Source organism: Cyprinodon variegatus, unplaced genomic scaffold, assembly GCF_000732505.1.
Source record: "Cyprinodon variegatus isolate N-32 unplaced genomic scaffold, C_variegatus-1.0 Scaffold647, whole genome shotgun sequence".
Lineage (NCBI taxonomy): Eukaryota > Metazoa > Chordata > Actinopteri > Cyprinodontiformes > Cyprinodontidae > Cyprinodon > Cyprinodon variegatus.
This window is the reverse complement of record NW_015151100.1, coordinates 339,292-362,079: the sequence shown is the minus strand read 5'-3', so window position 1 is coordinate 362,079 and position 22,788 is coordinate 339,292. Positions and strand designations below refer to the sequence as shown.

At 38.1% G+C, this 22,788-nt stretch overlaps 1 protein-coding gene across 4 annotated transcripts in view; it reads right to left on the bottom strand.

Annotated features, from left to right (window-relative positions):
• kiaa1644 (KIAA1644 ortholog) overlaps nt 1–22,788 on the bottom strand; it is a 55,093-nt gene that overhangs the window by 15,391 nt on the left and 16,914 nt on the right. For 3 of the 4 annotated variants that reach the window (XM_015393538.1, XM_015393539.1, XM_015393537.1), the window contains 3 exons: nt 15,110–15,317; nt 9,387–9,600; nt 3,319–3,628 (listed from right to left, as the gene is read on the bottom strand). In XM_015393538.1, the coding sequence (XP_015249024.1) occupies nt 3,319–3,628; nt 9,387–9,600; nt 15,110–15,176 (591 nt within the window). In that variant the 5' untranslated portion in view covers nt 15,177–15,317. Of the gene's footprint in view, nt 1–3,318; nt 3,629–9,386; nt 9,601–15,109; nt 15,318–22,788 lie in introns of those variants that run through there. The other variant, XM_015393540.1, reaches the window with a different exon arrangement.

The window sequence follows — 22,788 nt, the reverse complement described above, 5'->3', positions numbered from 1 at the left end:
TGCAAAGATCAGTAGTTTACATGTTGAAGCCCCTTTAATTTGTTGTTTTTCCTAACCTTAACATAATCTGCCTGAGCTGGTACATGTTGTAGGCAGTAGAGGTGAGCCTAGCCAAAATAGGATTGATGAGTACTATCATACCGAACAGACTTCATGTCTAATGAGGAAGCTCTATGGATTTGTTGAGTATAAGTTAACTACGTTTCCCACCAGCAGAACGGTCCCCAGATCCCCTCTCCAGCATCCCTGCTCCTCCGTCTGTCGGTCCACGCAGTCTGCACTCTTTCTTGAAGCCATTTGTCAAACCTTTGCAACATTAAATTACCATAGCCCTAGAGACATGTCTACCTCTAGGAGGAGTCTGAACTCTAGTCAAAGAAGTCTGGGTGCACAGCATCTGAGACAGAGACCAGGATGAAAAATTGACTGTTCAAAAAGTGGATGTTTGTTCAGGCTGTGCTCTGCGATCCTGCTGCTTTATCATCAAAGTTTGAACAACGTCGGGGGAAAAAAAAGAAGGAGTTCCTCCACAGCTACAGCTACAGCGTTTTACAGTTCCCTGGGAGTCATAAATCATCTTGTTTGTTTTAACCCCGCTCACATGTGGGAGCGCACACCTAGAGTTTTTTGTGACTTCTCTCTGATGCAAAAGAAATACACACAGAAAGGATGAAAGATTATGTTTTCCAAAGAAAACAGCCCCAAACAATTTTATGTAATCATGAATCATTTAATCTCTGCTAAATCTAGAATGAAATTTACCTAATGAGGTAAAGTGCAGCTTTATCTTAAAAAGATAAAAATCCAATAGAAGAATGGGAAAATGTTCAAGGAAGATAGTGAAGAGATCTTATCTCCTGTTGTATTTACTTGTTTGTGTGCAATCTCATTATCTTTATTTTTGCTCTTCAAAAGGAATTCAACCTAATATTTGAGCCTCCATCTTGTTAATTTCACTGAAGTTACTCTAAACACGCTGTCATTCATGACTCATTGATCTACTGGCACGTTGCTTTTTGTATCATAAAGCAAAGACTTGAAAGAAAACCAACAAGAAAGTAAATACATAAAAACTGTGCTTCAGAAAAATGGAATAAACAACATTTCTGAGGTCAATCACCCCCTCGGTATCCAAGCATCTGTTTTATTCAATGTTCTTTTCCAAATGGCAACAGTACCTGCTTTGGAAATATGCTTATCAGAGCAGAACAAACCACATTGTGTTGTGCTCCACACAGGTTTATGTAATATAACAATAGTCTCTGAACAACAGATATTAACCAGATATTAACAAACCTACATATTTTCTTGATATTTAACAGCTTTGCTTGAAATCCTGTAAGTCAGTTGATGTATCTGTTAAAGCAAGAGTTATGCAATATCAGTTGTAATAAGTCCACTACTACTGAAACTGCTGTAACCTCAGTGGAAAAAATCCAAGAACAGCAACTATATTTATTATGTTTATTAAGGAAGGGCTGCATAGCTTGTTTTATTGGATAAAACAGCAGCACACTTGCTCTAGAGCTCACACTGGCTGCTGTGAACGGCTGGGTGACATTAACCAGACGCCTTTTCGAGGTAAAAAGGCCAAACAACATGGATATGATCAGTTTAACAAAAAAATCTGTTATGCTCTTTGCAAGTTAGAAACTAGAAAATAATTTTCCTAAAAAATTATTATCCCTTAATTTCTTGGTGGAGGTTGTTGCAGTATTTTTTTTCATTTTTTATTATTAATTGGTTTCTAAAGCCTTTTATCCAGGGATTCACTTTTAGATTTTTGTGTAGTCGAGGGTGTCAGATTTAGAAAAATTATAAAAATGATTCTGATCATCCTTGATCAATTAAATACCTTTCCTATCTCCAAAGAGTTGTGACAACAATCCCCCTATTTCTTTGGGACGAAAGGGTTTACTATCTAAAGATCTGCTCATGTCTGAATAATGCCAAACCAGAACACTTTGAAAACAAAACACCTCCCATCCACTCCTCTTCATCCTCCTCCACTTTAGAGAGTGCTGTACAGGTTGCCAAGTCAAGAGAAATAAGGATATATTTCAAGATGGAGAGTAAAGATGATTCAGCCATAGTAGGTTATTGGGAAAATCTGTCAAAGGATGCTGAGACTTCTTAGGTTTTGTTGAATATATAGCCCCATTTACACTACCCTTTTGAAACCGTGCTGAGATCGGTCCGAGCACGGTAACTGAGATAACTTTTGAGTGTAAATGGAATGCAAAACTGAACCGGACTGTGTCAGACACAATCGAACCACGCTAAACTGGTACTGGTTCATCAGTAGGGCTTGCACAGTTATCAGATAACAAAGAGTGCATGAGCAGACCGCGTCATCTCCTTATATTTAGCCTCTGTAATCATGAAATTTGAAACATTCATAAATATACATGCTTCTCTACCTCCCCTCATGATTTCCAGTGCTTAGCAATGTGAACCTTATTATCTATCATCGTTTCCTGCGTCTGTAAGCCCTGTTTAGATTATCAATTGTCGCATCCAATTCCCAAAAGCCGACTCTCTCATATAAATTCACCAAAGGCTGCCTTCTTTGCCCGACTCTCTGCAAACTATGAAATATCACAATTATAACCAAACTTCCTGAATGTTTTGGGCACTGCCATGTTGATTTGCTTGTTTCCCTGGAGAGAGCAGTAGTACTGTAAATCGTCACTAGGAGGCCAGGAACAGTGCTAGCGTGGTGTATAAATGGTCGTAAGGAACCGAGCTCCCCGTGGTTAACTGATTTAAGCTCGATCCGAACTTGGCACGGATTGGTTTTCAGAGGGTAGTGTAAATGGAGCATATTTCTGACCTGCTTGTTTTGCCAGCTTCAATCTTCAAGGATACTGCTCTTTTGCCAACATAAAATACCAAATGCTGCACTCTATTTTGGTAAACCAGAAAACTCCTAAATGACTGGCCCAGGAACCAGAAAATAAACATGGTTGCAAACTGCACCAAAGTGGTTCCTGACTGTACTTCTAGGTTTAAAAGAAGACTTTGTTAATATAGAGGATTGTTAATAGGGAATGTTACTACTATAAAGGGTAACAAATGAGAGTAAATTTGATTAACTTTAAAGTAAATTATTAACTTTTTGCTCCGTTAACCCTCTTAACTTCTAGATTTAATTTTGATGACCTGATGCCCTTAAATGCAACAAATTAAGAACAGCAAAATCTGTAAAAGGAGCAAATACTCCAATGGAAATTGGATTTTTATGAATTTTTTAGAGCCCCTATCACATTACGTAGCTTAACATCCCTTTAACTGCTGCATGCAATGTTGGTAATGAACTCACCATGCAGTGGATGTGTTGTAGGGCAGGAGCGTCGGGCTGTGGCTCTCTCCTCTGAGGCTGTGTCTGGGCTGATAGTGGCCGCTGGGGACTATGGGCTGGGCTTGAGTCTGAACTTCACTCTCCTCAGGCATGGATCTATGCCACTGATTCCTAGCCTTCTTAAGCCAGCGTCCACCTAATCCCCACTTCTCCAGATAGATCCGGCACAGCTCGTAGTTTATGGCTGAGTAGTAGAGGAAGTCCAAGGCCAGCAGCACCATGACGAAGAAGCCATAGATCCACACGCCGACCAGGGCTGTGTAATTACTGCAGGAGAAGACAGATGGGGAATATTTACACAGTTTTATCTGGAGAAGATGATGATTAACAGTCTTCACATGCTGGGAGCTTCCATTTTGATATTCTGAAGCTAAGCTCCTAAATCCCAGAGGCTACGGTGGTGCTGCCAGGTGTGAATGTACGCTATTCACTTGGCAAGACCAAGATGTTCATCGAATGTTCCCTTGATAAAAAAAAACAGTTAAATAAATAAATATATTAAAAACCCACCATCTGTTCTCTTTGCAGTTCCTTAAATTCAGCTCAACAAATTTGACAAAGAATGTAATTAGCACGGGAGACTTTATAATTCCCTTCAATTCTGCTCCTTTCTTTGCTCTTTCTTTTCACCTCTTGAATTTTTTTTTTTTTTGCGGTTAAAGTGATCCTGCTGGATTTATGTGGGTCACATTTGATGTCTACTTTAGTCTTCCAGCATCCATAAAGAAGACACAAGGTAAACAAACAAAAATAGTTTCAGAAAATGAGCTTCCTGAGACCCTGGTTGCCTTTGAGCAAATGGGGTCATTGAATTATCTCTGGTTGTGACATTTCTGCTTGAGTTGGCACTGACGGCATTTAGTTGGAATAACCCATAAATGCATGGAAAAAAAACTAGTCTGACTCAGAGACAGAGCTGAGACAATATTACTTCAAAATATATGTTTATTAGGACCCTAAGGACATTGAACTGAGGAAACTACTTTAGGTGGAACATCTGAGCTTCTCATAGGGGCTTAAGTGCAATTTAAATGCCCTCCCTGTACTCAGGTGTGCAACAATGCAAGCTTACCTGCATTTTCCAGCCTCTGCTTCTGACAAATATACTTATAGTTTGAGTCAACTATTATATCCTGTGAGATTTCTTGAGGGTATTTTTTTTATAATCAGATGCCGTATTTGTTAGGAGAAAAATTTACACATTGCTTAAAATGAATCACTGACTTGTTATCAATTACATAAACACATTTTCCTCTGAGGATGAAAGCTGATGCAGTGAATCAACTGACAACAGCCCTGCCTTCTTGTCTAGCATTTTTAGATTTTTCATTTTTATTGTATACCTTCATCTTCAATGCAAAGTTATTTTATACCTCTGAATCTTTTCATGTTGTGTCACATTGTCTCCACAGACTATGGTATTTAATTTTAAAATAGGTAAAGCGACCCATGATATTTCAGGAGATGGTTCCCAGATCCTTAGGCTATGATAAGAGAATCTTTTGCTAAAGGAACCTCTTGTTGCACCTAAAGAATTTGATCATTGAATTTTTAGGACTACACATATAAATGACCCATATAAATATAAACACAAAATATACCCACTTAGTGACAGAACCTGAACCAACCACCATCAAAGTAATAGAAAGGTGGTGGAAAACGTCATCATATAGTTGTGATGCTTGGATGATGGAAGCAAGGATGTCAGCTAAGTCAAGGATGAAACAAAGAAGTCAGAGGTTAAAATGAGGCAGAGATTAAACCATTAGCATGAATTTCCGCCTTGGAAGCAAATTAATGTGTTTGAGAGGCCAACTCAAAGTCCAGACCTATGATTCAACTGTGAGTTTGTGACAAGATTTAGAAATTCATGTCACAGTTTCTCACCATTATCTTTGAAAAAACTTATGTTATTTCCAGTTAGAAATTTGCAAATGCTTCAGTCTTTAGATATGCTATACCAAGGGATGCTCTATACAGATTTTGATTTGCAAAAACAAAACAATCAAAAACAAGGATACATTATTTTTGTTATTCTACATCATTAAACCCAAATAAAATATATTGAAACTTGCAGTTTTATGCTATATTTAAAAAATGTACTGGTACAAATAACAAATATAATGAAATGTCATCATTTTTTGCACCCTGCATATACTAGGGATGCTTCAAAGGTCATATGCCCTTTAGTTTTTAACACCTGCAGCAGTAAATTTCTACCCTATAATAACATTTCCAACATCTGGTGTGAGGAGAGAGCAGAGTTGTTTTTTTTTTTTTAGGTTTTAAGGTTTTTCTTTTTTGACTTTGCCAGCAGTAAATATCAAACCTACAGGCCCATCACCTTTAGAGCCAAGATGAAAGAATAACTCAACAGGCTTTCCAATACTAAAAATGAAATATCACGGCCTGCTGGGGGGGCAGCGGGAACCGTCTGAGGCAGATGCATGCTGGGAGGGCATTAGTACAAAGAGCTGTGGTATTGTCACCTAAATCTCCCACTGAGAGCTCCCACAGTCACCTTTTTTCTGTGTTCTTCATGCAGTAGAAATCAACTCAGCCTGCCAGCAAAAAACTGTCCTCCACTTTCTTCCACTGTACATTACTTTCAAGAACATGACAACATTCTCTCTATTCTGCTAATGAATTTATACAGACACCCTGACACCATGAAAAAATGTACAACTGAATGCTCATCTTTAGAGCAGCAGTCTCATAGGCAGGTGGGCCTATGAGACAAGGTGCTTTTAGTGTCTCTTCTTTGGTTCATGGTTTTGAATGCCTCTGTGGGTGTAGATCAGTGTCAATGAACCTCTCCGGAAAAAGGCAAGCTGTGTCAAAAAGTGTTTAAAGAGAAAGTCCTTCTCTTGGAAATGCAGTAGATTGAAACCTTTTTCAGAAGAGTTGCTGAAAAATGTTATTTTTTTCCCACATTGCTGCTGATGGAAAGGAACTGAAGAATAACAGCATCAGATTGTATCTCTGACACTGCATGAGCAGGTTTTGTTTTTTTCTTTTCCTGCAGTTGTATTAGGCCTCAAGCAGTGGCTCTTTTTTTTTCAAAGCTTAAACAACTGCAACATTTTTTATCTGTATCGACTGAATTCAGATTGCCTAATCTGATGCAAAGTCTTCATATACCTCAAACTGTCCTCCTGCATTTGTTTCAGAAGTTTTTCACTTAATTTGCTTCATAATAAGCTTGTTCACTTTTATTAATACAATAAGATAGATAAAGATGAACAGATCTGCTTTATATATCCATTTTATTCCTGTGTGTCATTCTATTCAATCCTACTGTACATCCATTAGCTTTCATAAACAAAAATCTGGTACCAATGTAAATTTTTCTTTATTTGTACTTAAATGTTTTGAATTTCTTTGATTTTTTTGGAGAGAGATGGTCATAAAACTATTACTTATTTCTCAGTAATAATCTTTTCAGAAAAATGTCTTGCATCAGTTTTCTCTTGATTGTAGAGTCATAAATCCAAATTTACCTACCAGACCATTGGTAGAATATAGAAAAAACATTAAGGCTCTAAAATGTCAGAAATAAAGCATGTGTTTAATCAAATGTCCTTTAGCAGTGATATATTTCACACCTTACAAAAAAAAATTCAAAGATAAAATCCTGTAGAAGAAGAACTGACTATAATATGAGCTTGAACACTAGAGTGCAATACACTGTGGTACAAACTTTTTGTTTATGTGAATTTATTGGGTTCACTTTTTGTTTCCAGTTTTTTGTTTTGTCAAACTTGTTCTGAGTTTTTTAAAAGCTAAGAGGAGCTCAGTCCCCTATGACCCTGAACACGATAAACTTGGCCAGGGAAATGATTAATGGATGAATGCCATCTCTACAGGTTTTATCCATTTATGGCATAAAAGTGTTTGCTTGTTTAGTCTTACACCTTTTTTTGGAAAAGGATACCACATAAAAGGATATCACACATTTAGTTAAAGACAACAGGAAAGTTTGATATCAACTGAAATGTTTGGTTGATGCTCTAGGATGGTTTTAAGCGAGCATTGAATGAGTTGGCTTTGAGAAAGAAAAGACAAGATCCTCTTCAGTTTTCATGGACTGCCTTTTAAAAAATGGAAGCGTGATTCAAATTTCACTAAGCTTTCAGGTCCTGCAGGTTATATTATGGTTCCCTTTGCCCTGGGGGTGTGGCTACAAAATGAGCTCTTAAGCCATTGTCACACCGTTGCGGGTGTCGTGCCAAGTTAGTTATCCCAGCTAGAATTTGTATCCCCTTGCTTAGAGCATGCAAGGAATTCACTCCGCCTCAATTCCAGCCTATTAAATGTGAAACTTGAGATATGTTATCTTTCTGAAGCGAGAGGCTGGCGAGCCAATCAGTGATGCTTACCAGAGGAGGAAAGCAGAAAAGCAACTGGAAAATGTAAAATCTTTGTCCAGCGATTGTATGGCTGTGTTCAAATAGCATACTGAATTACTGGTTTAGTTTACCTTTTAATGTGAAACAAGCAAAATTTTTGTCTCACCAACATAAAAAAAAAAACACAAGAAGAAAAATTGGTCAGACGGTGCTGCAGTGTTTAGCACTGTTGTCTTGTAGCAGGAAGGTCCTGAATTCGATTGCATGGATTTTGCATGTTCTGCCCATGGATGCTTGAGGTCTCCCCGGGTACTCCGGCTTCCTCCCACAGTCCAAAAACATGATTGTTACGTAAGTTGCCTTCTCTAAATTCTCCTAGGTGTTAGTGTGTGTGTGCATGGTTATGTTTCTCTATGTGTCTTTTTGTAATCCTGCGACAGACTAGCGAGCTGCCCAGGGCGTACCCTGCCTTTCGCCCATAGGATAGAGATAGGCACCAGCCCACAGCGACCCTAATGGATTAAGCGGAAGAAGATGGATGGCATTTAGTTGAGCAGAGTTTTAAGTTCTTTGATAAATGTGTTAAAAGAATGTTAAAATCATAGATGTAAAACCTGTTCTTAGCTTTATGAAGCCTGTGTTCTCCTATTCTGAATAATACAGGCTGGTGTTTGCAAGGTTGGACAAAGTTCATTTCTGGATAAAGTGCAAAACAGACCTATTCATTCTTTACTTGAAATTCTTGCTTTTTGAAATTCATAAGTATACTTTATCTTTGGCAGTAGAGGATTACATGGGCTGGGTTCCTATTACAAAACCAATGTTAAATAGTCAACTTGTGGAATCGTTTGATCAATATGTCTTCAGATTGGAACAGTACTGCTAAGACAGTTTTCAATTGAACTAAGTTAAACTCACCTTGGGCTGCAGAGTTTTGGCATGCTCAACCTTATTATGATTTTAAGAAATATTAAACAGGCAGTGTTACCAACTTGAGAACTTTCTACTTTGAAAGAAAGAGGCAAATTGACTTAATATGTAAACCAAAGTTGAGAAAATACATCCACATATAAAACTGAATTATGTTGCAAATTTCAATGTCAAAATAGTTTTAAAGCCAAATCTTCCATCTGGCTTTAGAAACTAGAAGATTTAACCAGATCGTAGAAGGAGATTGACTCTGTGAGTTGTGTGACTTGCAGTAGGAGATGTAGAAAAATGAAGTACATTTTATTTTGTATTGTCCTAAATTTTGACTTGTGTTGATGAATGTATGCTTACACAAACAGGAGTGGTTTTGGAGTAGTGACTATGACAAGATGAAATGGCTCTTTAATTTTAATGTGTGTAGGTTGGTCACATCCATTTGTAAAGCCTGGAAGAAACAGCTGAATTGTTTATTTGGAAAGATATTAATTCTGTTGTCGCTACTGATATCTGGAAAACATTATCTGTTTAAACAGAGGTGTCTTATAAGCCCTTTGTGGAGCTGGGCATATATCATATCCGTGAGACAATAATAAAACTGATTCTGATTCTCCATCTGCAGTAAATAATGTTGCACTGCACTGTGTTTAGACTGCTCTCCGGGTTTACTTTGCACTCACTATGTCCATAATATAAATATAAACATTCATTATTACAAACTGCAAACAGGGAGTTAAATATTTACTTACTTGTGTGCAAAACCTTTAGAAGTGGTGGTAAGGTTGACCTGCATGACCAGCTGGAACTCGGTGTCGTTGCAGCAGTATTTGAAGGCCGTGTTGTTGTGATGACAGCAGTACATGTAGGTCTTGTTGTCTGTGAGGCGCGGGCAGTGAAATCCATAGTGGTATCTCCCTTTATGGTCAGAGTAGGGTTCACACACTCGGTCATGAGCTGAAAGAGCTGCAGCATTGAGAGAAAACACAAGAAACCATTGTTACTGTTTTCAGTTGGCAAAGATCCATCTACTCAAAACAAATGTAACTCATGACCTTTAAGGCAGAAATTGTGTTTATCTCCCAGCTCTGAACACCCCCTTATTAGATTTATTGATGGAATACCACTCGTACACGAAAGCTGAAGGCCTTTCAGCTTGCAGTTGCTTTACTGGTGGACCTGTGAATGCTTAATGTTGTCTTTTTTTGTTTGTATTTTTGCTTTGGAAGCTCTTGGAAAGGCAGGACAGGGAGGAATCCATGTAGTAATAAGGATGCAGGATGAAGAACAAAAAACAATAAGAGTTTTCTTGCAAAATTAAGCAGAGAGGAGGCTTGCATGGAAAAACCAAGTACAATTCTTAAACATGTAACCCAAAGGTGCTTTGAAAAAAATACAATCAAATTTCTGGATGATGTCTGTCATAGAGGACGGAAAGACTAAAGTCTAAAATATTCACCAGCCTACCTCTTTCTTTTTTATGTAATCTAAAAATACAAAATGAGGAGAATAAGATCAATGTTAAAAAAAGGAAAGCTGCACTGAGAAAATGGTAATTTTGCTTATTTGAATTCAGAAATGACTCTCTTGTAGACTTTCAACAACTTCAGAGGGAGAAACAAAAAACTACATTCTTTCTTCTTTTTGTGAAATTTAAAACAATTAAACTTTTGAAGGGACATTTTGCAGGAATTAACCTTCTTGTTGACATTGAAATCTTTGGAATGTGCTTCAAAACAGTCCCAGACTCCATTCATTACCATGAGAAAACTGTAAAAGAAATTATTTGGTTAATTAACATGAAAACATCCTCTGTGCTTTTCTTTTAGTCAACATTTAGTTCCATATCATTGTTTCATTTTTATTGCCAATAATAAGTATTTTTGCAGTTTCAAGTGAGACAGTTGTTATGGTATAAAAACAGCGCAGAGGACATCTAATCCGTACCCTTAATGAGCTCAAGCACTTGCTCTCCTACCCGTAAAACTTCTGCACACCCATAAAGAAAACTTAAGCAGCTGATGCTGGCTCTGTGGGTGTGTGTGTGTGTGTGTGTGTGTGTGTGTTCTATAAAATGGTCTTCGGCTGTATCTCTTCAACTTTTTTCTTTGTTAAAATCAAAAGAAAAAGTAGAGAGGTAACACAGAATAACTCAGACCTTATAGGAGCTTAAGATAGTGGTTAGGGAATATCGACATACCTTGCTAGAGTTAAACTGCTCTTGAAGTGTTTCACATTCTTTCATGTTACAGACAGAAATTATTATTATTATTATTATTATTATTATTATTATTATTATTAAATTATTATAATAAATTATTATTTTCTCACAACCTAACAGAAAGTAGAGAGAAGTAAAAAGTACATGCTTTCCAATTATCTTTTAGGGAATAAAATTCAGATTTTCTGTATTAAAACTACTGAGTAAGTTTTGACATTTTACTGCAATTACAGACCGTCTTTTGGTGTAGGTTTGCACAACTACACTAAGATGTTTGATTCTTCCTCTTTTCCAAATAACTGAAATGCAATTAGATTTACTTTGACAGCAACTAGAAACGGCTATTTTATCTCTGCCTTTTTGATTAGGGTTCTTGAGGTCTTGGTGAAAGTAGCACCACTTCTATGTCTTAAACTTATTTTCAAGTTTCCCCCATCTCTGCTCCTGAAATGCTGCCAACACAGCATGCTATAGCCACCACCATGTTCAACCAGCCACATCATTCCTCACTATGTGCTCTTAGTAGTGAATTATGTGCAACTTTAGGCTTCATTTCTATGTAATGTTTTTTAATGTAAATCAAAAAGTTAAAGTTTGGTTTCATCCAACCATAGAAACCTCTTCTAACTTTGCTTTTTCCCCAACATCCCAAACTACAGTATGTGGCTGTGTTCTTGCCCCTCATTCTCAAAGGTCAGACTCCGCTGCTACACTAAAGTTACCATGGACTTCTAACCAGTAGCTCTTATTAAAACTTGCATGGCCTGTTTTTTTCAGTGGATGGCAATGTCTTGGTAGGTTTAAAGAGAGATGCATGAAGTTAACAGTATTGTTATGTAGCCTACTTTTACTTGAAATGTTTCTGAAACTTTTTCATGCAGATGTGAAAATATTTAATACGTGTTCATTTTTGTGTAAGCTCATGTGTTTTGGACACCATTCTGGATTTTAGATGATGCAACTTACTGGTTGATATGCTAAAATGATTTGCCGCACTTTAACTCTATGTTTGTCAGCGCTTCATATTTATCATTCAACGCATGAACAAAAGGATGACTCGTATCACTTTAGCTGTAAGTAACTCCTCTTTGTCTGAGGAAATGCCTTTTATCAGCTAAGCCTAAAAATCTGGTGGTGTTGTTAATGAAATAGTTATTGCTCTGATTTAGTTTCAAGGTCTGCTTAGATAGAAGTCTTTCAGTGATCTCAGACAGAGACCGATCAGTATTGCAAAGAGGGCTCTCTAAGATGGTAATGAGGTTCATTGTATCCAACAAGCCTCTCTTCAAATGCAGCTTTAACAGCAGAGAGTTTAGAATTAAGCAGCAAAGGGAAACAGCAGGTGAATAGCATGTTGAAGGGGTAGGAAATTCTGCAGTGCGTTGTTTCAAAGATCTGGCTGTGAGGAAATCAGCGGTAGTCAGCATCAGAAGGTGGACCGTAAAATTCAGGTCAAATCTTTTATTACTTAAATGAAAAACAGCTACTCTCTAAAAAGTACAGATGCTATAACATCCAGCCCTCTATTTATTTCATTAACGCTTCAGAATTAGGGCACAGTTAACAGCTTGGTTCTCCAAATGTAGTTTGTTTACAACTTTCCTTTTTTTTAACTGATAGTTGGAAAGCAGGTTAAAATTACAGCCAGGTGTTCTTTATTCTATAATTTATTGCTGCAGTGTAATCTAAAGTTTGTTGTTGTTGCTCTGTAGCATAAACGTTTATGATCTATTCTATGTAAACATCAAAGTGAACCAAATAAAATCAGTTTGTATAAAAATCACTTTGTATATCTTAAACACTATAAGAAATAACTGTTTAAATGGGTTAAATGTAAATGGATATTTTACTAAAAAAAGTTGTAGCACTGTTGCCTTGCAGCAAGACAGTCCTTGGTTCAATTTCAAGCCTGGTGGGTTTTTTATTTCCATTTCTCCTCCTTGAGGCAAACCCTACTCCACACCACCTGCTGTATTTCTGAGAGGGTTTTAAGCAAATGGTAAATGGCCTGTACTTATTTAGCGCTTTTTCAAGTCAGGGGACTTGACTAAAGCTCTTTACACTATATTAAGTCATTCACCCATTCACACACACACTGATGGTGGCAAGCTACATTGTAGCCACAGCTGCCCTGGGGCTCACTGACAGAAGCAAGGCTGTCGTACAGTGGCGCCACCGGGCCCTCTGACCAACAATAGTAGACAATGCAGGTGAAGTGTCTTGCCCAAGGAGACAACGACACTGAAAGTAGGAGCCTTGAACCGTCAATCCTTCGATTTCAGGACAAACTCCTACATCCGACGCCACTGTTGCCCCCGCAAAAGCCACAAAGATGATATTTTCAATTGTTTTTGACACTTTTTTTAAGTACTTGTTTCCATCTTGATTATCAACACACGGATTTGTATGAAGATGTTACTTTGTAAGATATCACTACTTGAAGTTACACCCTAACTACAGTTGACAAGCTATTAACAGCATGTCTGTTCAACAGCTGATTGCAGGCATGCTGTCAGAGTTTAAACCAACTGATTATCAGAGTTCACCACTTAATTATTCTGAACTTAACGGCTCCATATGAAAAATAGCTAGTATTAGACAGAATCTGGCATGAGTTATTTTGTTTTCCCCTTTAAACTGTTATTAGAAAGTCAAATTTACACAGCAAGAACAATCAGAAGCTGAAAGGATCTCTTTTGACTTAGCTATCAGGGTGTGGCACTGGTGATGCATAATGGAAGCCTAGCAGCCTCTGTGTCATCTAAATTGTTGGACGTGGTTCCTCCCATTCTAATTTTGACAATACATCATAGATTGTCTGCGGGGTTCAGGGCAGTTTGTTGTCCTGTCAAGCACAGTAACACCATGGTCATTGAACCACTAGTTTGGCCTCTTTGACTATGTAGGATCACCATAAAAGTTGTCAGGAGGTGAAAGCATGAAAAGCTCTAAAACTTCCTGGAAGATTTTTTATTTTACGCAGGACCTCAAAAACACTGTGGAGCAATATCAGCAGATGAATCGACACCCCAGATTATCACACACACTAACTTCTCACTGCTCTTCAAGCAACATCTGCCTCTTAACTTTTCCTCCAGACTTTTTTTCCAAATTACACCCAAACTGTAAATTTTAATCAAAAAAATTATTATCTTGTTTTATTTAGCCTCATTTGTTCTTTTCTCTAGTCCTGGATATTATTTTCTGGTGAGTTGTAGTGACTCCAGCCTTAACAACTCCCCGTGAAGCCTCACATTTTTTGTGTTAGTTTCTAAAAATCCTCCCAATGCTGCAGTTATCTCTGTAAATGTGGCACCTTTTCTCAAAACACTTTTTCCTCCCAGTAAATTTTTCATTAATTTTCTTGAAAGCAGCTCTTTGTGAACCACCATGGATCTTTTTTTGTTAATCCCATCCAATGGAGCGGATCAATGACTGATGATGTAATCCAGACGTCTTTCAAATCATAAGTGAAAGACCGTAGGAAAACTTTGCTGGTGTTTTAGTTAGCTAATTAGTGTGTGACACTATGGATTTCTGATATCTTACTTTTAATATTCTTTTCTTTTTTGATAATCACATTTTCCGAGACACTAAATTTTGGTTTTCATTGAACCATGTGCATCAGAATTACAAGAAATAAATGCTTGACATTTTTTACTTGCTCAAATGAGTGATCAAAAAAATAAACCCTGACACATTTTTAAAGATGTTTTTGGAGATGTGTAATAGAAAGCAATTGAAACCTTTCTGTTTGTTTTGCTTTATCTTATGACCACAAACAAAATCAATGTGCCCCTTAAAGAAACAAGGTAAATGTTTTATTCAACTCTGAACAGAGAATCATTCAATGATCTCAGGATGAGCTGAGCTCCCTTTCAGTTTTTCTTGACTGTTTAGTTCAAAACTTTGCCCTCAATTTTGACCATAGTGTTAATATATTAATAATTACTTATTCTGTTCAATTTAGAACTCAAAACCTCCATTAAAGTTAGCAGCAGATAAATAAGTAAGCTTTATGGTTATTTTATAGGATTTAATTACAGTGTAAATACAAAACCCGGCTACATCCTATAAAATATATGCATTTTTAGAATCTTTACCTTATAAGAGATGCAAATATCAGGATACACCAATAGATATGAAATGAAACTTCCACAGGGATGTCTATAAACCCCTCTAATGAGATAAATCAGAACTTTTACATCAGGCAGATTCAGCCAGATCCAGAGCACCATCCTAGCTTTCACATACCTGCAGTGGTCAGCAGTAGGAAGATGACCGTCAGGATGTTAAAGGACTGCCGGCTGGTGATAGTCATCTTCGTGCCCTCATGTGGGAAGGAGGGAGGGAGCGGGTGGGGAGAAGAAGAGGGGGAGGACTGTTCTGTTTTAGCTGGAAGTGGGCATCCTCTGCATGCTGACAGCTCCTTTCACATGGCTGCTACTGGGAGACAGGACTCCTGAAGGGAACAAGACAAGCAAGGAGACAAAAGATTAAGATATTTGATTTCGGTTTCTGGGCGTTCTACCTAACTGGGAGGACAGCTTGTCTGGCAGGAAACACCACTGATGCCTTCCTAAATTTGTCCATTTAGAAATAAGTTGCAAAACAGAAAAAAAGGCATTTAGCTTAATTGAGATAAGAATTTGGGCAGTGGTTAAACTGGGTTTCAGGTTTGCTGGTAAGTCATGCTTATAAATTCAACCAACTTCAAATAATCTTTGAGGCACAAAGAAAACAAACTGACAGCTGATTATTTCAGCAGGTTGCTGCAGTGAATCATCTATATTCTGACATCCGGATATCATTTTGACACATTCCTCCTACCTCCTCAGCATTCTTTTGGGAACACCATTACAACAACCCTCTGCCGAAGGCAGCACCCTGCACCTGCAGAACAGTGGATCCAAAATACAATAAAATAGAACCAGAAAAATTGAAAGAGCCAAATCTCACTCACAAGAGGCACCAATAAAGAACAGCATTCAGAGAGAAAACTCTGTGTGGCCTTTTGCTAAAGTATTAAAATTCCTTGAACTTCTTCATATTTTGCCACATCCTAACCCCTGAAGATGTGACTGTATTCCATTGGGATTTAAAATGATTTTAGTTAAAAGTGCTGAAAAAGTATATGATTCCTCCAAAATACAGAGCATAAATAAACAGGCGCCTCCATATCATCCGATGCAACCCTCTGCTGAAAATGTCTGTCTCGTGTTACAGGTGCTTTTCTTGTGCTGAAGTTTTTTTGATATCTCAAACTGTATCCTGTTAAGGATAAAGTGTGGAATATGTTTTTTTTTTCCCTCTTCCTCCCCAATATCGCTCCTATCTTTCAGCACTATAGGGAACCACCTATGGGCTGGGGCCCTGGGTCGGTTTGTACTGAAACTGAAATCTCGATGACAAAGTAAATTGTAGTTTACAATAAAGAAATTGACTGATTGATTGATTGAAACAAACGTAAACATTTCTGGTACTTTTGGAGTCGAAGTTAATAACTGCAAAGTCTGTAGAAAACATCTGAGCAAAAACAATTTGCAAAGTTTGATGTTTATTTAGGCGGTCAATCATTGGCCACCCATCTAGCTCCACCCCTGCCAAGATAGCCTTTAGTTATCTCCAGCCATCTTTTTGAACAGTACCAATATGTCCCACAAAGTGATGCTACCACTACCATGTTTTACCAAAAAGATGTATTGAATCTGGATGATGTGGAGTTTTACTTTTGCACCATGCATATTTTTTTGTGCATTTTTAGCCCATCTGACAACTGCCACTTGTGTTACATCTGTGCAGTGTCCCTACATGGAAAACAACAAACAGAATATTTTTTTTTGCCATTCTTCAGAAATGGTTAAAATAATTGCAATAAAATGTAACAAACTGGATGCAGTTTGTCTCAAACAAACAACTTCTATCTCAAAGATAGTGGACAATTTTACTTTTGGATATCATTTAGACTTGACAACCAGATTAGAGGTGCATGCTTCAAAGTACATATTTTATATATATAGAGTAAATTGTGTGAGTGTGTGTGTGTAAAACTTTTATATCAATGTTCTTGATTGTAATATAACATGTATTAAAGTTAGAGCGGTTTGCAGGCCCTTGTATTTATCACTTCCATTAGGAATTCACCCCATTAGGCCTCAAAAACATCAGTTTTATTTCTCTATTAGATTTACATTTAACAGGACTTAATGCTTATAAATCTGGTACGCATATAGTACAAAACATTTAGTAAATAGAAAAAAGAAATATGAGCACAAACAACTTTAATAGGAACGGTTATGGCAGCAATATATCTTAAATTTACACTTTAATTTTTCTCTTTTTATGACAGAGAGAGTAGAGATGAAAACAGCTTAACATCCATGAGTGCACAATTCTATGACTTGGTTTAAACATGGAAAAATGCTGGCAATGCAGTAAAAGGGGAGCATTCTAAGAAAAAGGTGATGTTTGCATCAAATGTTTAATAAATCACAAAGAATCTGCTCCTTCAGCACAGTGTCAGGGTTTTGATTATTAAACTGCTGAGGAGCATGTTGCTTATAAATTAGGTATTTTGGGAATGTATGCATTTTTTTTCTACTGTTTTATTTTGGTTAACATTTGAAGCTTTGTCGAAGTCGTCTCTCCACTGAATATAAGTGAGATTAATGAGACGGGGGTAGGACCTGCTTAGGCATGCACCTTTCTGTAAAAGGGTAAATTCATTCCAGTTACTAGAAGAAATTGCATATCAACAGTTTTAGCCACACCATTTGTTAATGCTAATTCCAAAATGTTGTCAATGAACATATAAATAATTTGCATGGTTCAACACCAAAGTAAATATACCTGCAATAAATCCAATGTGAACCTTTATTAATATTAATACCTGCAAGAAAGTTGCTGCTTAAAAAAACAGCCCACAAAAGTCACCTCTAAACTATTCACAGCTTTAGCTGCAGGTTCACGTAGAGAATTTTGAAATTCATCTCAGCATGAGTTTCACAGAGAGCACTGCAAAAGTTGACTACTGAATTATTGACAGAGGAATGGCAGCTGCCAGCAAGAGAAAAACTACTTATGAAGAAAGGCAGCAACATGAGTACATAAGGCCACCTCTGCTAAAAAATACTGTGATTGAGGCCCATATCCCGTTTGCCGTTACATCACCAGCCTCTAATGTCTTTTTTTGAACTTTTTTTTAGCTATTTCTTTAAAACTCTGAGTGCATGTAATGCTTAGAGATAAAATACTGAGGCTTCTTCATCATATCAGGGAATCCTTCCTATTTGCTTGCATGTAAAATATCTAAAGACTAGCAGATAAGACCCACCCCATTTGAACACTATACCACCATCCTGGTTCTCATAGCAGAATAAGGAATATTACTCGTATATCTGCTATATCTGTTGCCAACAAAAAGAAGGGCACATGTAAATAGAGGATGTCTGCCTTAAAGGGAAATGCCGTTTTGCCGAGAACTTCGAGGGGATCATTGGGGCTCCCCTTCCCTCCATAAAAGACATTTCATCACAGTGCGCCGTGTTCCGAGCCTATGACATCATCAATGACCCCTTAAGCCCCCGCCATGGATTGTTCTCACTGCTTCCCTCTGGGAAGAGACTTCCCAGCATTCAATGCAGGTCCAGCAGATTCTGCATCAGCTTTTTCCACACTGCCATCAGACTGCTGAACTGTTGAAAAAAAATTCTAAATCATGTCACAAACTTTGAATCAACTTGTTAATACAACCCAAAAAAATACTGCATATTTTCATCATATATATTAATGCTCTGAACTTGTGGGGGGTTTTTGCACCAGTTATTTCTCCCACACTGTTTACATTTGATCACTGCTGCACTGTATGGGATGGAAATGTTCATTTACTGCTTGAAGAGCTGTACAAAATGAAATTTTGTTTTGTATACACTCTCTGTATACAAAATAACAATAAAAGTTTTCTAAGTCTACGTTTTCTTACCTAATTACCTGAACTTAAAATGAGCTTTTTTGGAAAAAAAACTCCACAACTTTTTTCTCCTGCTTGTTGCAGATATTGACAGCAGCAGCCACGGAAGTCTTAGTTTCCACAGTGATACAGTTACTAAGAGCTGAACATGCCTCAACCTCCAAGAAGATAAAAAAAAAACACTCAACCCAAAATGCAAGAAAGATAAGTTAAGAAGTTTCACAAACGTTTAATTTATCTGCTATGATGAATAGTGGAACAAATCAGAACTGGAACTTTCCATGGTTCTGGAGGAGGAAGGAGAATATGGAAAAGGCTTAAATGAGCACTATACTTATTGTGAGGCATGGTGGTAGCACAGTGAAGCTGCATGTAGAGTGCAACAAAAACATGATCAAATATTAGGAAGCCCCTGGTAACAAATGTCTCTTTGTCTTAATTTCTTGTTTGCAGCAGGTGATTTTACATCTGAACAAGTTTGGTTCAAAAGCGGCTCATCCTAATTCTACCTTTACACAGCTTTGCTGTCAAAGTGGAAATCCCCTGGATTTAATTAAGGTTTGGGTTAAGTGGTTTTCTTGGTTAGGTCCTCCTACCTTCCCTGCAGACATGCTTCTTAGGATCTTATATACCTAAATCCAACTGTTACTCATGTATTTAGTTTACGAGGCTATAAATACTTGTGTTACAGAAAAGGGGTTGTGATGCATGAAGAAATTAGCTGGTGACTAGAGCAATATAAATAAATAAAAAAATCATGTTTCAGGCAACAGAAAAAGAGCAGATAAAAAAATATGTGATCACTACAGGAAGTAAAGAAAAGTTTAAAAATGCCTATTATTTTTGACTCATGTAACTTCCTCCAAGGAGTCTCACTCATTTGAAAATGTTAGCATTACTCATTGAAATTCCACAGTTATTGCAATTTCAATAATTGTATTCATGCTAATTTTCTTGAAAGCCATCTTTACAGTAACCCCTCTCTCAAAAACACCATGGAAGGACAACAATAAAAGTAGCAGCATGATATAGAACCAGATATCAGTGGGCTGCCTGATGGTAAACATAGCACTGTCTCATGTAATAAAAATATCACCATGTGATCAGAGCTGTTAAACACACTCAGTCACAGCTGTTCATCACCATTAGAGTGAGCTCTCCTCAAACATGATCCCATTAAATGTTTGAGCTAAGAGACCTACAGTATGAAGTCCTCCTTGTTCAGTTTTCCTCAGTCCTTTTTTTTCTTTCATACTAAACCAATAAAAACTTTTTCATGTGACTTATATCCATGCATGTTGATTAAATGATTACATAATGGAAAAAATATTCTTGTCTAGTTGAGCTTGAGTGGATAAACAAATATGTAGGAAAACACCTCAGAGGACCCAACTTTCTAGCAGCAGCTGCTTATTTTTCTCCCTTTGCAGTCCTGAAATCATTGACTGATAGCTGCACATGACCAAACCAATGCATGGACATAATGTGTAGAAATTGTTGGTGGAGCATGGCGTTTGTTTTGTGCTTGAGTCTTTAAACACATCTTTGATCATTAAAGATCTTCCTGCTGGAGAAACACAGGCAGCTGGGGTCCCAGGAGCCTTGTTAGAGGGGAATTTCTTCCTTTTGTTTTTGTGTGTGTGTCCTGTTTTGCCAATATAGCTCTGCAAATCAATGTCCCAGAGATGATAGTCCAACAGATTTGCTTTCACAAGCAGACCATTGTGACTGTTGCCATAAGATTCTGATTGGTACTTGTATATGAATATTTACTGAAAATTATTTAGGGAGTAAAATCGAAAATTGAAAGAGAAAAGATAAAGACAGGAAAGAGAATATGAAAAGAGAGACAGAGAAAAAAAAATAGACAACACAGAAGATATACAGTAACTCCTGAAGTCTGCTTCCCCACCTGTATGAGACAAGAGGGACAAAAATAGAGATCATAACAGCTAAAAGAAGACAACCAACAACCAAAGTAAATATTAAAAAAGCGGGTAGCAGGTATCCCTTAGATATCCATGTGTGTGGAAGGCAAAACCTATAGTGTTTACACAATGTTATTCAAGCTCAGTATTTAGTATTAGTGTGTATCCATGGACACAAACTGGTATGGTATGCATGTGTAGAGATGCTTGTGTAAAAAGGATTTACAAAGCTTCTTCAGAAGGAAAATATGCTTAATAGCAGGTTTAGGTGGCCCCTGGCTCGCCCTACAAGGCCCTGGATCGATAAAGTGAAGACACCACACCTAGATTTTCCAAAGGCATCAGATCACTGGGACTCAAGGAGGGTAGACATAGGGGTGGCCACACCCACCAGAGAGGGGCTGACAATAGCACCCGGAGCCCGGGCTCCCAGTGGACAAACCCTAAGTAGGCCCAGTCCCTGAGGGACCAGACCCCAGAGGCCATAGTTCAGAGGTCCGCCAGCAGATGGTCATGCCCAAGGTGGACCCAGATGAGTGTACAGTGTTCCAAGCCCGGGGTGCACCATCCTGTAGTGGGGACTACACAGGGCCAGAAGGTCTTGGGCCGGCTTGCCAGCCACCAAGAATGAGACAGCACCCACTGAAGTACCTATCCCTGCACCTAGAGAACCACTAGCACATCTGCAGACATACAGTAGGCACCTCTCATCGGTGGGGAGCATAAGAAGGGGAAGGAGACAGACCCTGCTCATATTTGAGGCATGCGATGTTCCAGTAGGTGTGGGGAGGCAAGCACTTAACCTGACAAGCAGACAAAGACAAGACATTCACACAATCCCACTTTTACATCCATACGGACATATACAAGCACTTAACGGAGACACAGACAGGGGAAGACAATAAAAATATCCTTACATTCCTCATACATGTGGTATGCTGTGTTGCACCATGGCTATCCACCTGGTGGCATGTGCCTGGAGCACCTCCCAAGTGAGGCGACCAGGGGGCATCCAAAAACAACATCCAAGCCACTCGAGCTGACTCCATTCAGTATGGAGGAGAAGTTGCTATAATCCGAACCTCACCTGAATGCTCCCCGACCAGAGCAAATCCCAGAGCAGCAACATCCCAAGTGACGGCCTATCCCAGGCCATCACTCCCCCTAACCACCCCGTCACATGGGCAAGTCTAACCACCCCTACCTTCAGCCAGCTTTCCAAACACATAAAACTGGGACATCCAGGTGAGTTGCTTCCACAAAACCCTCCCCACACTCCCTCCACCCCCTTACTGACAGTTTTTCCCCTCTAGGGGAGAGAGGAATTTCTTATAGATTTCCCCCATCTTTTTATTTCCGCTTCAGCGGAATCCTTTGTCTGAGAAAAGGAATCCCCACCTTTTTAGACCCACTCACATTTTCAGTCAAAATCAGCAGTGTTTAACATTTTTTTGTACAGCAGATTTATCCATTTTATATGTACACAGCTTTCTGTGTTGTTCGGCTGAGGTTCACAGTGCAGCAGCTCTTGTTTGCAAAGAAGTGAGCGTTTGATTGGTTTGTGTAAAGAGTCTGATGTTAGTGAAGCAGAACATGTACTGTAAACATGCAGAAAGGCAGATAGAGCATAGAGAACAGTGTATCACTGCAAAAGGGTGAAATTACAGCAGCTATGCTTTTCCAACACAAGTAGATCCAACTAAAATATAAATAAGGAGCATCACAGCAATCTATCAGCTACTGGGTGTCTGATTAAATTTAAAATTTGTGAACACAAATATGTAAATAAAACCTCCAAACTTATAATTAACAAAAGCTCAGGGAGTTTTTAAATTCATTTACATACTTCTCACTGGAGCCCAATAGAAGAATTGAATGTGAAGTGACCAATTACTGCGGCAACCCCTGTGAAACTAACACACTTTTCATCACAACACAGCACTAGACCCAGATCTGTCAGCTGTGTAATGAAGGAATGTGCTGTGGAATTTTTTGGGCTATCTGGAGATTACACACAGTGATTCGCTGGCTGTATC